At 43.3% G+C, this 16,282-nt stretch overlaps 1 protein-coding gene across 5 annotated transcripts in view; it reads right to left on the bottom strand.

Moving 5' to 3' along the window:
• Nucleotides 1–2,042: 2,042 nt before the first annotated feature.
• The window catches only part of PARD6A (par-6 family cell polarity regulator alpha), a 203,423-nt gene continuing 189,183 nt past the window's right edge, over nucleotides 2,043–16,282 (bottom strand). For 4 of the 5 annotated variants that reach the window (XM_033943456.1, XM_033943453.1, XM_033943455.1 and 1 more), the window contains one exon: nucleotides 2,043–3,278. In XM_033943456.1, coding sequence (XP_033799347.1) covers nucleotides 2,455–3,278 — 824 coding nt within the window. In that variant the 3' untranslated portion in view covers nucleotides 2,043–2,454. The remainder of the gene's footprint in view (nucleotides 3,279–16,282) is intronic. The other variant, XM_033943454.1, reaches the window with a different exon arrangement.

The following is a 16,282-nucleotide window of genomic DNA, read 5'->3' on the forward strand; positions in this document are numbered from 1 at the left end:
TTCTGGCCCCAGAGCCATAGATTGGACAAACATGGTCTAGAGGAGTGGTCTCATACTCGCGGCCCGCCAGGTACTATTTTGAGACCCTCAGTATTTTTATCATATTCACAAAAGTAAAATAAAACAGATTCTTGATCTTATGTCACTTTAGCTATAAATTACAATATTATTATTATAACTTAGCCAAAATGAAAGATTTATAAACTATAAAGAGTTTTACCTCATGCAAAATTGCCATTTCTTTAATAAGACATTAACTATTTTTTCTGAGGTCCTCCAAGTACCTACAAATCCAAAATGTGGCCATGCAAAGGGTTTGAGTTTGAGACCACTGGTCTAGAGGCTATAGAGAGGAAGAGCCAGATGGCAACATTCATAGCCTAGAAACTGGAAGATGATGAAAGCATGACAAAAGAACCAGCTCCTAGAGATTCTTTGGCTCAGCTCCCTAGATTAAATTCTGGCCTGAGAAGTACTGTATCTGACTTCTCTGTCCTCTGATTCTACGTGGAATAGGGTGGTTTCTGAAAAAAAAAAAAAAAAAAAAAGGCTAGGGAATTCCTGAATTCCCTCAGAACAATAACCAATCACCTCAGAACAATAAACAATCACCTCAGAACAATAAACCAATTCAAAGGCATGCCTAAGGGAATCACCCAAAGCTACTCCTAAATTGGCCACTTGTCATATAATGATAATCCAGCCACTATAAATGTCCATAGAATCAGTATTCGACTGAACGGTCTGGATTCAATAATATTGATGGTAATTGTATGATATTGAAAAGGACGCCTCAGCCCCACCACTCCACCGCAAAAAAGTCGCTCAAATCGCGGGAAGCATAATGTGGTGCTTCATCATTGGCTGTCACTTAACATTTATTGTTAACTCAATACTTTTTATTTGTTTTTCTATAGTTTTACTACTTATGTCATAAATATATTATAGTTATAATGCATTTGTTGCTGATAAACCAACTTAACATGGTACTTATCTCAGCCAACCCTGGGGAGTCCGACCCGACATGTTTCGCACAAGAATTGTGCTTTCTCAAGGGTCTCCCTAGAAAATTGTGTAAAAAAAACGGAGTCATAAATGTACAATTGCGTATAGTCTCCATCCTATCACAGATTATAACATTAAAACTTAAATTGACGGCGGCTACCTCGGTGAGGCACTCTTCGATTAATTTAAGTTTTAATGTTATAATCTGTGATAGGATGGAGACTATACGCAATTGTACGTTTATGACTCCGTTTTTTTTACTTTGATTGACTACAAAATAGAGAGATAACTTTCTTTGTAATCTGTGACAATAATTGCTGACGAAGAGACGAAATCCGGGTCGGAGGGACGGGAATTTAATCAGATAAGAAAAAAACATTCAGGATTTTACTGAAGCACTAGTATTTTTATTTCAATAAGTCACCAATGAGAGTCAACATCATTAATTGCTCCCCAATACAGATAAGTACCACAAGCTGGATGTACTTACTAGATAGGCTTTAGATAGGCTTTAATATACAGGGAGGGCAGGGGACTTGTGAAGGCGATGATGGTCCCCTTGTAAACCTCATTGTAGTGACATCACTATTATATGGGTTTCTTGGTCTGAGCACTTCACAAATATTTTAAATAATGCATTTTGCACAATTATAAATAGAAAAATTTCTAATTGGATTATAGCTATAATCCGTTTTTTTTTACACAATTTTCTAGGGAGACCCTTGAGAAAGCACAATTCTTGTGCGAAACATGTCGGGTCGGACTCCCCAGGGTTGGCTGAGATAAGTACCATGTTAAGTTGGTTTATCAGCAACAAATGCATTATAACTATAATATATTTATGACATAAGTAGTAAAACTATAGAAAAACAAATAAAAAGTATTGAGTTAACAATAAATGTTAAATGACAGCCAATGATGAAGCACCACATTATGCTTCCCGCGATTTGAGCGACTTTTTTGCGGTGGAGTGGTGGGGCTGAGGCGTCCTTTTCAATATCATACAATTACCATCAATATTATTGAATCCAGACCGTTCAGTCGAATACTGATTCTAAGGGAATCACCCAGCACTAATCAGATATTAAAGAGAGATAGAGGTGGGAAGAGTGCCATGGTAAGTTTCCCCACTTCTAGTTAAAAATTAGACAGTAAAGAATGTAGGGAGAGTTGGAAGGATATGTGGGGAAATTTGCAGATATTAAAAGTGGAGTTGCAAAGTAGAAGGGTATAACTGGGAAGTGATACACAGTGAAGGCTGTGCCTGAAGTGTTTCCTGTTGTGGAAGAGGTAGCCTTGGGCAATAATCTCTGGCCTTTAAGGGTTCAATAAGCAAGAGCTGGAAGCCCACAAGCAGGTACAGGAGTTCCAAAAGTCTCACTGTCACCAAATGATTTCTGTCACTGGTGAAACATTTAAAAAAAAGCCAAGCAGTTCATTCTGTGAAAACTATAACGTTATTACTGTGCCATCCTCCTTAATAGTGCTCCTCTGATGCTGTCCAATGTGGTTGGGGCTGCCATTGTGATTGTTCAGCAGATGCAAGGAGCCCTGGGAGCTGTGCAGAGATAAACTCTGCTTAAAGTCCTTCTGCAGCTCCCCATTGATGCAGCTGCTGTGGTTGAGGCTTAGGGGGATGAAATGGGGTGTGCTGTCAGTCTCAATAATGATGTCACCTTCCTCATCACTCTCCCCTTCTGCCTTACTGTAATTGTTCATATACAGGGAGGATGAGTTAGGAGTCTGCTGGCTGGGGTTGCTATCTGTGGACACACCTGAACTCCCTGAGGCTTTGCTGCTCCGAATGATATTGTTCCTCTGATTCACTGGCTTTACAGTGATAATCAGGTTGTGGCTGTTGGCTACCATCATGTCTGTCACCTGATCCAGTGACTTCCCTGCCACATCAATGCCATTCACCTCAAGGATCTCATCATTCACAGCCAGGAGTCCTGTACTCTCTGCTAGGCCCCCTTTCACCAGGCGCGAGATGAAGATGCCAGGAACCTTTTCGACACCCTGTGGTGTGACACGCACACTAATACCATCACGGATGTAGAAGCCCAGAGGCTTGTCCGAGCCATGCTTGTGAAGCCGCACGCGGCGGTGGGTCTCAGGTAGGATGTCCACATCAATAATAGAGGAGATCTGCCTGAAGTCCTGGGGCATCCCAATGAAGAGGTGGGGCTTACAGCGCTGATGTGTAGGTCGCAGCAGGCCCTTCTTCCTCCGCTGCAGGGAGTTGGTGACAAACACACTTGTGTCAGCTTCTGCTGTAAAGAAGCAGAAGATATCACATATTATCATCCTATACAAACAAAGCAACCCATTTTACAGCACTCAACATGATCTATGTTCAAAGAAGTCAAAGGGTGAGAAGAATTAAAATCTAAAAAAATAGGATAACAAATAAAAAAGGCATTATACGTACTAAGGGCTGCAATATGTGCTAGGGCACGCTTACCATGGGTCACTCTGAGGCATCCTGTGGTAAAAGCCCAATACTTGTGTATACAAACCAGATGCTAAAATATTTTTCTTAATTCTTCTCTGATGGAGCAGAGAGTGAACGTGACACTGCAAACCAGTTAGCGTAGCCACATTACTGCACATTAAACTGATAAGCACAGGATTAACTTGTGAGCCCTGGGGCCCATATTCTATATATAGTGCCTTACTTAGATGTCGGTGGGTACCTTATCGACACCTAAGTTAAGTGAAAAATGCCATTTCAAAGAAGTTTTAAAGTGATTTTCAAGGTGCATACTGGCATTGGAATCACGCCTAAATAGGTGCTTTATGACACCTAATGCCATTGTAGGCATGCTAATGCTGGAAGTAGCATTAGGCACCGTAAAGCACCTACATAGATGTGATTCATGGCAAAGGTAGGTGCCAGAAATGTAGGCCTTGAAAACCCTTGCCTACATTTCCAGTGCCTATCTTTGCCAGAGGCATGATTTTCTACATGGCGCCATCATGTGATTGACAAGTGATCAGCGGTTGCTTTTAAGGTGGCTGCCAACAGTGCTGTAGAGAATTTGGACCTTACTGCCTACTAAACAGGTGGCAGCAAGAACTCACACATTAAATTTTGTTAATGGCTGCAGACTAATGTTACCATTAGCATATGGCCATTAATTTAGCAAATGGAAAATTGACCATTGTCTGGCTGCGGTAAGCTCTGGTATGATTAAACTTTGTCTATAGCTCACCACAGGCATTTCTGTTTGATGAATGTTCTTCAAGATTCACACTGGGTTTTATTAAACAGCGCTAGAGGTTTTTCATCTGGCCGGCGAGGTAAATGCTCTGACTGACACTCATAGGAATTCAATGAGCATTGGAGTATTTACCGTGCCCACCCACGCTATAAACCTCTAGCACAGTGGTCTCAAACTCAAACCCTTTGCAGGGCCACATTTTGAATTTGTAGATATTTGGAGGGCCTCAGAAAAAATAATTAATGTCTTATTAAAGAAATGATAATTTTGCATGAGGTAAAATTCTTTATAGTTTAAAAAATTTTCCTTTTGGCTAAGGGCCTGTTTTACAAAGCCGTGCTAGCGGCTGCAGCGTGGTAACAGCCCCGAAGCCCATAGAGATTTAAAGGGCTTCGGGGCTGTTGCTGCACGGCAGCTGCTAATGCGGCTTTGTAAAACATGCCCTAAGTCTTAATCATAATATTGTAACTTATAGCTAAAGAGACATATGATCAAGAAACTGTTTTATTTTACTTTTGTGATTATGATAAACATACCGAGGGCCTCAAAATAGTACCTAGCGGGCCACATGTGGACCCAGGGCCGTGAGTTTGAGCGTTAGGAGCCTGAAATACTACAAATTCCTTATGATAAACCTTTTTTATACCAAGCCAGAAATACCACAAAGTGTAGTCTTGTTCTTCAAGGTAAATCTTAACAATTTAATTTAATATCAAAATTTTAATAATTTTTCAATCAAAGGCAGTAAAGGGCAGAGTACAATAAAATAACTATTTTATTAAGTTATTGGGGTGGGCAGACTTGATGGGCCATGGCCCTTATCTGCCATCTATTTCTATGTTTCTATGTATTTGATATACCGCTATAACTGACAAGGCAGAACTAAGCGGTTTACCTAAGTTAAAAAAAAAAAAAAGCAATGAAAGGAACTTCAAAAATTTTAGATAGAAAACAAACAATCATACATAGGAAGACAGAAAAGTAGGTTCAGGTAGGGTAGGTGGTAGTAAGGGAATGGGAAAGAGAGCAAATGTAATACGGAAGAGATGTGGACATAAACCCGAAGTGCTACCGAAGTCTTGACTAAGGAGCTAAACCCCCCCTTTTACAAAACCGTAGCTTGTTTTTTTAGCACCAGCTGTGGTAGTAACAACTCCAACGCTCATAACAATTCTATGAGCATCGGAGCTGTTACTGCTGCGGCCTGCGCTAAAAACAGCACTGGGTGGGGGGGGGGGGGGTAAATGAGCAAATTAATACAATTTAAAATTAAAATAATAAAGCACAAAGCTTAAAATAATAAAATATGACACAAAACTCTACCACCCCAACTGAATCCGCAACACTTCATTTCGTTTTGATATTTTACCTGTCTTTATAAAAACTCCCAAGGCCCAAGGATCAAGTTTCATTAAAATTTGTTATATTGCCTATAGTAACTTCTAGTAAATTATAAAAATAGAAAATAAATATTAGCACTTACAGGTCGGATAGACATATATAACCTTATTTAACTACTTTGATTACAAGGGGTTTGAGGGTAGAACTACAATTTTGTATAGGAAAGAAAGACATTAGGGATCCATATGATCTGACCAAATTAGAAGAAAGATTGAATATCTTAAATGGCATCATCTTTCTATAAATTTGTCAGTTATATGTATGTACTTGCAAAGAGCTCCTAGCTCTCAGAGAATGAGTCCGTTCCCTTGAGGCTAGAGTTGCAGACTTGGAGGAGCTGACGGAGACAAAGAGGTAAATAGAGGAGACCTACAGGGATGTTATAGAGAAGTCCCACCACCAGTCTGGCAGCCCCTGTTCTGCCATGGAGGAGGGAGAAGAGGAGCATCACCCTGGTGAAGTAGGAAATAATCCTGTAGTCAGGATGTGCTCAGCAGGGGATGGAATATCCTCTAATACTAGGATGTATCTCCAGAGGCTTCTGCCCAGGAGGAAAGGATTAGGACAGCTGTTGCAGCTGGTGATTCAGTTATTAGGCATGTAGACCGCTGGGTAGCTGGTGGGCATGAGGAGCACCTGGTCACTTGCCTGTCTGGTGCATAGGTGCCGGTCCTCACGTGTCACTTAGATAGGATTTTAGACAGTGCTGGGGAGGAGCCGACTGTCTTGGTACATGTAGGTATCAATGACATAGGAAAATGTGGGAGGGAGGTTCTGGAAGCCAAATTTAGACTCTTAGGTAGAAAGCTGAAATCCAGATCCTCCAAGGTAGAATTTTAAAAAATGCTCCCCCTTCTATACGCAAGACCCAAGAAGCAGCAGAGCTCTAAAGTCTCAATACATGGTTGAAACGATAGTGCAGGGATGAGGGGTTTAGATTTGTTAGGAACTGGACAACCTTCTGGGAAAGGGGGAGCCTGTTCTGAAAGGATGGACTCCACCTTAACCAGGACAGAACCAGGCTGCTGGCATTAACATTTGAAAATGAAGGATCCCTAGCTAGCTGACATAGCCGGGTCACGGTGTAGATGAAGAAACTCCAATTTAGATCAGTGGGTCATAATTAGTACAAAGAACAACCTGTGACTCCACTTTATTGCTCTGAGAAATCACGTATACATACAGGCCTGTTCTATGTATCTGTCTTAAGTGCCAGGCACGGCAAGGAGGCAACAGGATGTTAGCCTGTTAGCTAGCCATTGATGTATAGATTATAGGATGGATTTATGGTTTTGTTTTTCTCTCTGCTGTTACCTTTTGGTCAGAGCTGGTTAGAACTGGTTTGGACTGGTTAGGACCCTATATATCCTTTGTGTCCGAAATTCTCGGGGTCTTCTGTTTATGCAGCCAGTTCTGCCCAGAAGTCCAGCATATATGCATGTTTAATAAAAGCCTTTTTAAATCTCTTCAGTCTCTGGCTCAAGTCTCTGCACTACTAAAGGAGGGCCTTATCCTAAAAGGTACCTTCATTTGGCGCAGCCGAACAGGGACTTGATCTACAGACTTGAGCCTGTTTGGCACGATCGTCTCCCTCGGAGGATTTCAAACCTTGCCTCCTACGAGACCCGTAATAGCCGGCATTAACCTGGTGGTTGACCAGGAACGGTTTTCTCGTCGAAGACAACGGATTGCACCTCGAGAAGGAACGAATCGGTGGAGATTTCTGGCTCCTGGTTTTGTTGTGCCGGTACCGGACCTGTCTTGGTAAGTGAGAAGTTGATTCCTTCTCTATCCTGTCTCTATCTCTTCTGTCTAGTAACTTCTTAATCAGTTGTGAAGCACAGAGAGGTATATAGGATTCTGGTTTCTGGAAATTGGAACTTTTGTTGGGTGCATATATAGATTGTATAATATGGGTCAGAACACCATCGAGCCCCTTCAGATCATGCTTAAATATTTTACAACTGCCTTTTCTGGCGATTATAGCGACCCTAAGATTTTTTATTGTTTTCTTCATCCTTATTTTTATTGTTGTCAAAGGCTTAGTATTTGGAATTTAATCAACTTTTTGTCATACTTGTCAAATTAATAAAACAAAAGCTCTGGGGACACCTGACAAGACACAGAGAACGAGAAATTGGTGATGTTGAGAAATTACCCGGGGAGATGGAAATAGCATTTAGGTTGGAAACCTGGGAAAAGTTGGTAAAGCAAGCCAGCATGATTGTTTTGCCGAAAGTTGCAGACAGGATAGTGTAAGTTGCTTAACAGGGTAAAATGCATGTGGATCAAGACAGAATTAAGAATGTGAGTTCGCACTGATGAACGAGAATAAAGACTGTGATTTTAGATATATGTTGCGTGCAGTGGATTTGTTACAGACAGTGAGTAATTTAAAGAAAGTTGAGCCAGATAGTTTACGTGTTCTCGCAGTTGTCAAAGTGTGTCTGCTGGTAATAAAAAAAAAAAGAAGAAAAAAAAAAAGCAACCGTTTGTCAGACATGTGGGGTTTGTGTTGGGCACACCCTGCCTTTGTATCCCAGTGTTGGGGGATTTAAAGTACAAGACTAACAATGATAGAGGTTAAGTATCCATATTTTTCTGAAAATTGAAATATTTGCTAAACATGGGCTTGATAATTCAAGTTCAAGTTTCAAGTTTTATTATTATTTGATGAATCGCCTATACAAACATTCTAAGCGCTGAACAATTAAAAAAAAAAAAACACATTTTAGAGGATAAACAATTTTAAGACACAAGTACAAAGTTAAATAACAAAGTTTTTAAGAGTTTTATAAAAGAGATAAGATCTTTTTCTTTTCTGATGTACAGTAGCAGTACATTCCACGTTTGTGGCGCTGTAACAGAAAACATGTCATTTCTTCTTGTACCCACAATTTTTAAGGAAGGGACAGTTAATAAGTCTTGTGATGATGATCGTAGAGAACGAGGGGCATAATAAGGAATGATCATTCTAGACATGAATTGAGGCTCATTGAAAGCTAGAACTTTAAAAACCAAGAATAATATCTTAAAAGTAATTTGGTGGCTAATAGGTAACCAATGGGACTTAATCAATAGCGGTGTAATGTGGTCAACTTTTTTTTTTTTCTCCTTTATGAATGAGTTTTATTGATAACGGATGGATTGAGATTACTTCTTTTGTGCTAACAGTCTCCCTTGCTTTCCCGTATTGTGTCTTTATCCTGGTGTTCTTTATGAATTCTTTCTTCCCATGCATGTTTGTATAAAGTGTTATTATCAATCTGATTCTAAATACAATTGGAAACAGAAATACCTTTAAAATAAACTTGGTAGCTCAAACTCCAGAGGAAGGGGGTAGTTATTATGTAAGGACAGTGCAGAGTAAAGTAGCTACATCTAGTCTGCAGCAGTGCCCACTCCTCAGAGTGTAGCGGGACCCAGGTGGCAGACAAGGGTTCCAGGTCTGCCTGCAGGGAACATGGCTAAGTGACCTCAGGGGTGGTGTCACGTTAAAATGTCTCTTCTTTGTCTTCGCAGTCATACATACAGAGCTGTTCTGGACCTGTTACAATGAGTCTTTTTCTACCCAGAGAAGGAGGACAATGTTCTGCTTTCAGTAACCTTGAAATGACCTTGCACTTAACATTTAACATGTTTCTTTTTTTTCCTTTGAATTGACATTGCCATACTTCAGAATACCTCTATATTTAACATTGTACACTGTACCTAGTAAGTTTTGCTTATTTTTCAAGATTGAAGCACACCCTAGCAGTTGCGTCCCTGTCTGCCTTATGAATGTAATTGGCAGGGCACCAAGCCAGAGTGATAACATTCTTACGTTTTCTCTTTCGGACGTTCCAGTAACCATTTAGATGCCTTTTATGATTATGTGATTATTATGCCATGTGTTATATCGCACTTTACTTTGCCACTGTGTGCACCCAATTATGATTCGTGCTATGATGGATGTTTGTTTTTGTATCACTGTGCATTTCTCTGCAGATCTAAGTTCAGCTCTGAATCCTTGCCAGCTGGAAGAAAAGTTTCACGCCTTTTCTGTTTTCTATGTTTGTTTATGCCCTGTAATCTTTGTGTTGTCTATCTGTTTGGTTTGTGGGGTACCCCAGGGAAACCAACCATACCATTGGCCATTTTTGGAGATTTTTCTCTCCCTTTTTGCATTTTTGTTTTTTTCCTATCTAAATTGCCTTTCTAGCTGTTCACGCCCACGCTGTCCTCTGGCGCCAGCGTTCCTTCCTCACCTCCTCTGGATCCCCTATCCAACACCACCAACTCATCCTGGACCTTTTGGATGCTATCCTGCTACCCTCCAAAGTTTCTATCATGCACTGCCGGGCCCACCGTCGCCTCCGTGATTTCATCAGCCGCGGTAATGCCTTGGCTGACCGCTCGGCTCGCCAGGCGGCCCTCCAAGGTCCGCCCACACCCCTCTTCTGTTATCCCTTTCCTCCCCTCAACCTTTCCTTCATTCCCTTTCCCCCAGTACACTGACCCCGAGCGCAAGTGGGCCGTGCAGCAATCTGGCCATTGTACCCTCCCATCTGGATGGATTACTATACCTTCCTCTCACACATCCACCCCCCTCCTGTACGTCCCTCAACTCCTGGCCCTCACTGTTGTCCAACGTGCACACGATTTTTCTCATGCCGGTAACCCAGCTCTCCGCACTCTTCTCCGACAGAATTTCTATATCCCGAATCTCTCTCAACTCATCTCCCATGTCCTGCTCCGCTGTGTCATTTGCCTCCGACACAACCCCTCTTCTGTCAGATCCCCCGTTCCTGGTCACCAGCCTATCGGTTCACACCCCATGCAAGTCCTCTCTACTGATTTTACCCACTTGCCAACCTCCCATGGGTTCCGTTACCTCCTGGTTTTCATTGATTCCCACACTGGGTGGCCAGAGGCCTACCCAGTGCGCACAGAGAAAAGTAGGGAAATAGTAAAGGCTTTACTCCATGACATCATCCCTCGCTATGGCCTGCTCCTAGTGATTGGCAGCGATAATGGCCCCGCCTACATATCACAAGTCACACAAGCTGTCTCTCGGGCTCTGCAAATCACCTGGAAATTACATACGGCCTATCACCCCCAGAGCTCTGGCCAAGTTGAACGCATCAATAGAACTATTAAAACCCTCCTCGGCAAAGCGGCAGAAGAAAGCCGCCTGCCATGGCCCAAACTGATCCCTTCTGTTCTATTTTGCATCCGCTGTACCCCAGGTAAACGCAATCAGTTGTCCCCATTTGAACCGCTGAAACCCCTTTGGACAGGGCCTTTCACTGTCTTACTTGCTTCTCCCACAGCTGTCAAATTGTCCCGCCACGAGTCTTGGATTCACTACAGCCGTGTGAAGCCCGCTGCTGAGTATATTTGTGAAAAAGGGCCTACTGACCTTCAACTGAAAATCACGCGGCTACCCCACACTCTGGAAGAGTAATCACGCACGTCTGATCCGGAGATCTGACAAGATATTTAATATGAACTCTGTTGTATATTTACTGCTTGTGATTTACGTCTTGCCAACATTGTCCATGTCCCCTACCCCTCCCACGCCTGGGTGTGCCCCTTGTGTGGCACTAGTGGACAATGGGGGCAAAACGGAAAATGTTATTAGATTTCAAACTAATTATGAGTGTAAGGGTCAACTAGTGACCCCTGTATGTATATATAACAAGGTTGAATATTCTATATGTAATAATGGAGATTCACAGATCTGTTTCGACCCCAAAGCAACTAATAGGGATACTTGGATAGAGGTCAGGTCAGTCTGGGATCAGGGCCCCCTGATTCAACAAACCCTGGTCACTAATCCCCATGTCCCGGCCTCAGTCCTCTTTGATGCTTGCCATGCCATGGACAAGAACCCCACCTTCCTTGGATGTTGTGGTGCCCTAGCATGGAGGAGGGAATATATGCACAATGATAAATACATGTGCCTGGCGGGACAGAAGCCGTCCCACTGTGAAGGTTCTTCCGAACACTACTACTGTAACTACTGGAGATGTGTATCCTGGGCTACTTGGGGTATGACCCGACTGCCTACCACCCGAGCCATATTATCCAAAATGGGTGACTACCTCTGACTGTGGCCTCCAGAACTGTAATCCACTTAACTTCACTATCCTACAGCCGTTTAAATGGAACCTCGATGATAGCCTCCGGAAAGCTCGCTATCTTGTGGGCCTACAGATATACGGTAAGGGCACAGACCCTGGTACTGTCTTGCACATCAAACTCGTTGAGAGACACCGAATCCCTGAACAACACAGCATTGTGTTTCCAGACTTTTATGAAACTTGACCAACAAGACTTTGTGCCCTCTGTCACCACCTGCAACCTTTTCATACAGTTCGCTGAAGCCATAGGAGCCACCTTAAATCTGACAAACTGTTATGTCTGCGGGGGCACCCAGCTGGCCTCTGAAAAACTCCATTCTGGCAAAACACTGCATACAGCGTCTCGGACCATCCTTTACCACTCGTGTTGGACACCTGCAGTGCCAATCCTTATGGACTAAAAACAGTACCTCTCAGCCCGGATGGACTTATTGGACCGGAGATCCTAAGTTAAAAATACCCAGACGATGGAATACTACTGGCAATGCTACCACATTAAATGTCTACCTCAACCTGCCTGCTTCTGCCCCTTGGGCTGCACCGGAAGGATACTACTGGATCTGTGGGAAAATGGCATACCCCACTCTACCCTCAAATTGGACTGGCACTTGTGTTCTGGGCACTATCAAACCAGCCTTCTTCCTCCTCCCGTTATCCGAAGGAGAACATCTGGCTGTCCCAGTATTCGATCAACGGGCCCGTTCTGAAAGAAGTTTGGAAATTGGTAAATGGGAAGACACTTGGCCCCCGGAGCGCATCATTGCTGTCTACGGTCCTGCTACTTGGGCTGATGATGGTATGTTTGGGTACCGGACCCCAATCTACATGCTTAACCGCCTCATACGACTGCAGGCGGTTTTAGAAGTTATCACCAATGAAACAGCTAGGGCCCTGGGAGCCTTGGCCAAAGCGAACACTATGATGCGTACCGCCATCTATCAGAACCGACTGGCCTTAGACTATCTATTGGCCGCTGAAGGAGGGGTATGTGGCAAATTCAATCTTTCCAACTGCTGTCTACAACTGGATGATGAAGGATTTGTGGTTGAAGAGGTCATAGACAAGATTACCAGATTAGCTCACGTTCCTGTCCAGACTTGGAAGGGTTTTTCTGCTGATATGTTTGGACTCAACTCACTGACTGATTGGGCCTCCAAACCGGGACTCTTTAAAGCCCTCACCATAATTTTCCTGGTATTCTCTGTCATACTTTGTGTTCTTCCTTGCCTGTTACCATGTTTATTGAAAACCCTTAACCGTACTATTAGGACTACGATTGACTAAAGTACCACCGCCCTAGTCCTGGCCCTTTCCTCCTATCACCCAGTCCCCACCTCTGATACAGATGGCCCTGACCTCCCGTAACCCAGCTAGTCAGCTAGCCTACAGAAGAAAAGTTAGGAATGAAGGATCCCTAGCTAGCTGACATAGCCGGGTCACGGTGTAGATGAAGAAACTCCAATTTAGATCAGTGGGTCATAATTAGTACAAAGAACAACCTGTGACTCCACTTTATTGCTCTGAGAAATCACGTATACATACAGGCCTGTTCTATGTATCTGTCTTAAGTGCCAGGCACGGCAAGGAGGCAACAGGATGTTAGCCTGTTAGCTAGCCATTGATGTATAGATTATAGGATGGATTTATGGTTTTGTTTTTCTCTCTGCTGTTACCTTTTGGTCAGAGCTGGTTAGAACTGGTTTGGACTGGTTAGGACCCTATATATCCTTTGTGTCCGAAATTCTCGGGGTCTTCTGTTTATGCAGCCAGTTCTGCCCAGAAGTCCAGCATATATGCATGTTTAATAAAAGCCTTTTTAAATCTCTTCAGTCTCTGGCTCAAGTCTCTGCACTACTAAAGGAGGGCCTTATCCTAAAAGGTACCTTCAGAAAAGAAGATAAAAGAGCTTTTAAACTACCATGTTTCTCCGAAAATAAGACACTGTCATATTAATTTTGGGTCCACAAAATGCACTAGGGCTTATTTTCGGGGGATATTTTATTTTTTTCATGTACAATGATCATCCCTTCCTCTCCTCCACCTCAATTCTTCCTCTTTTCTTTCTCTCCCCCACATGAGCAGCTTCTTTCCTCCCCTCTCACCCATCCCCTTGTGTCTTCCTTCTGCAGCATCTTTCTCCCATCCCCCTGTGCAGCAGAACTTTGCACAGCTTCTATCCCTCCCTCCCATCCCCCTGCGCAGCAGAAACACACCGATCCTCCCACCATGAGACCGACATACCTCCCTCCAAACAGCAGCATTGGCAGTACTCTAAACAGGCTGCTTCTTGGCCTTCTCCCATTGGGGCCTTCCCTGTGCCACGTCGGGAGAAGACCACGAAGCAGCCTGTTTAAAGTGCTGCCGATGCTGCTGTTTGGAGGGAGGTATGTCGGTCTCGCGATGGGAGGGTCAGCAGGATTAGGCTGCGCGGCAAGGCAGGTGGGTGGGAGGGGCTTCGGGGGAGATCTAACTAGGGCTTATTTTGGGGGTAGGGCTTATATTAAGACCTACTCCGAAAATCATGCTAGGGCTTATTTTCGGGGTAACACAGTAAGATGGGAGTGAAAGCCAACAATTGCCCAGGAGCAGTTCAGTGTGGAGTATCCTTGAAAGACACTATTGAAACAGGGTATTTAGGGAGTCCCAATAGAGAGGTTTTGATAATAGTGAAAGAAAGCCATGAGTGCTTCAGAGGAAGGCAGAATAAAGAACTCAAATTATCCCTGTCATCTTCTGTAGATTCAAGAAAAAAACCCCACAATTTAAAGTGTCTGTATACAAATGCTAGAAGTCTAAAAAATAAATAGGATAGAGTATATAGCACCGAATGATGAGGTAGATATAATAGGCATCTCAAGACACCTAGTGGAAGGAGGACAATCAATGGGACACTGTGTTACCTGGGCACAAATTATATTGCTTGGATAGAGTAGATCAAACTGGAGAGGGGGAGTTGCACTACACTTCTCCCTCCGTATTTGCGGTTTTGATTATTCACGGGTTTTAGCTTGCTGGCTCCTCCCCCCCCCCCCATTATGTCAGCTTGCATAGAGAAATTGCTGATTCCAAGCGTTTACAGAGAAAATCGCCAATTCCCAGCACTGTCTTCACCGTGTTTTGCCTCTCCTTCAGGAACAGGACGGTCTCCCACCATGTTATTCGCGGTTTCAACATATTCACGATGGTTTTTATTAGAAAACAGCGAATAACATATGAAAAAGTTATTTGCGGTTTTTCTGTATTTGCGGTTCTGTTAATCTCTATCACAGCAAATACAGAGGGAGAAGTGTATATGTTAAAGAAGAAATTGAATTAAACAAAATAAACATTCTGCATGACATAGATAGCAGTATGGAATCCATATGTATAGAAATTCCATCTGTGAAGGGAAGGAATATACAGGTAGGATTATACTTAACGTGACCATTTATTTTTTTCATCAAAATGGGACATCTATTAATATTCAGTCCTGCCCTAGCCCCACCCCCAATCCCGCCCTAGCCCCACCCCTAATCCTGCCCTAGCCCCACCCCCAATTTCTTCCATTCATTTTTCATGTACACACTATCTTATTATTTCATAATGGTAACCATAAAATTAAAAAAAACACAAAGCACCCTATACGCAGAGAAAATGTCAAATATCATTTATATTGGGGGGGTTTCAAAGATGTCACCTCAGTAACTATAGAAAAATAGACAAATATAGACAGCACATATAAATTCTCAAAACTGACACATTTTGATCACTAAATTGAAAATAAAATCATTTTTCCTACCTTTGCTGTCTGGTGATTTCATGAGTCTCTGGTTGCGTTTCCTTCTGACAGTGCATCCTTTCTTTCATTTCTTTCTGTACTCGCCCAACAATTGTCCCTTTCTATTCCCTCCTTCCTTCCTATGTCCTTAGTGCCCCCAGCGCCTCTTTCCTATGTCCTTAGTGTCCCCAGTGTCTCCTTGCTATGTCCTTAGTGTCCCCAGTGCCTCCTTCCTATGTCGTTAGTGTCTCCAGCACTTCCTTCCTACATCCTTAGTGCCCCTTCCTATGTCCTTAGTGCCCCCTGATCCGGTGTCAGTTCTCCTTTGTACCTTTGCTCCAGGTCTTCCTCTCTCTCCCTCTTCTGTTATGATCTTGCCTCTCTCTCTGCTCTTCCTCAGGGTCTCTCCCCCTCTGTCTGCACCTCCCATAGTCCTGCTTCTGCCTCCTGTCTTTCCCCTTTGGTCCAGGCCTTTATCTCTCTAATCTTTCTTCTACTTACAACCCCCCCCCTTTCTCTGCCTCTTTCTCTCCTTCCTTCTTCTCTCCTTCCTATGTCCCCCTCACTGCCTTCTAGCCTTTGTCCCACCCCCTCCCAAAATGCCTGCCTGCCTACCTCCCCCAAAGCCTGCCTACCTCCCCCAAAGCCTCCGTGCTGCTAATTGCGCCCAGAAGCCTTCTTCCAGACGTCAATTCTGACGTCGGAGAGAACATCCGGGCCAGCCAGGCAGCGATTGGCTGGCCCGGAACGTCCTCTCCGACGTCAGAATT

Source organism: Geotrypetes seraphini, chromosome 4 (assembly GCF_902459505.1).
Source record: "Geotrypetes seraphini chromosome 4, aGeoSer1.1, whole genome shotgun sequence".
NCBI classification, from domain to species: Eukaryota; Metazoa; Chordata; class Amphibia; order Gymnophiona; family Dermophiidae; genus Geotrypetes; species Geotrypetes seraphini.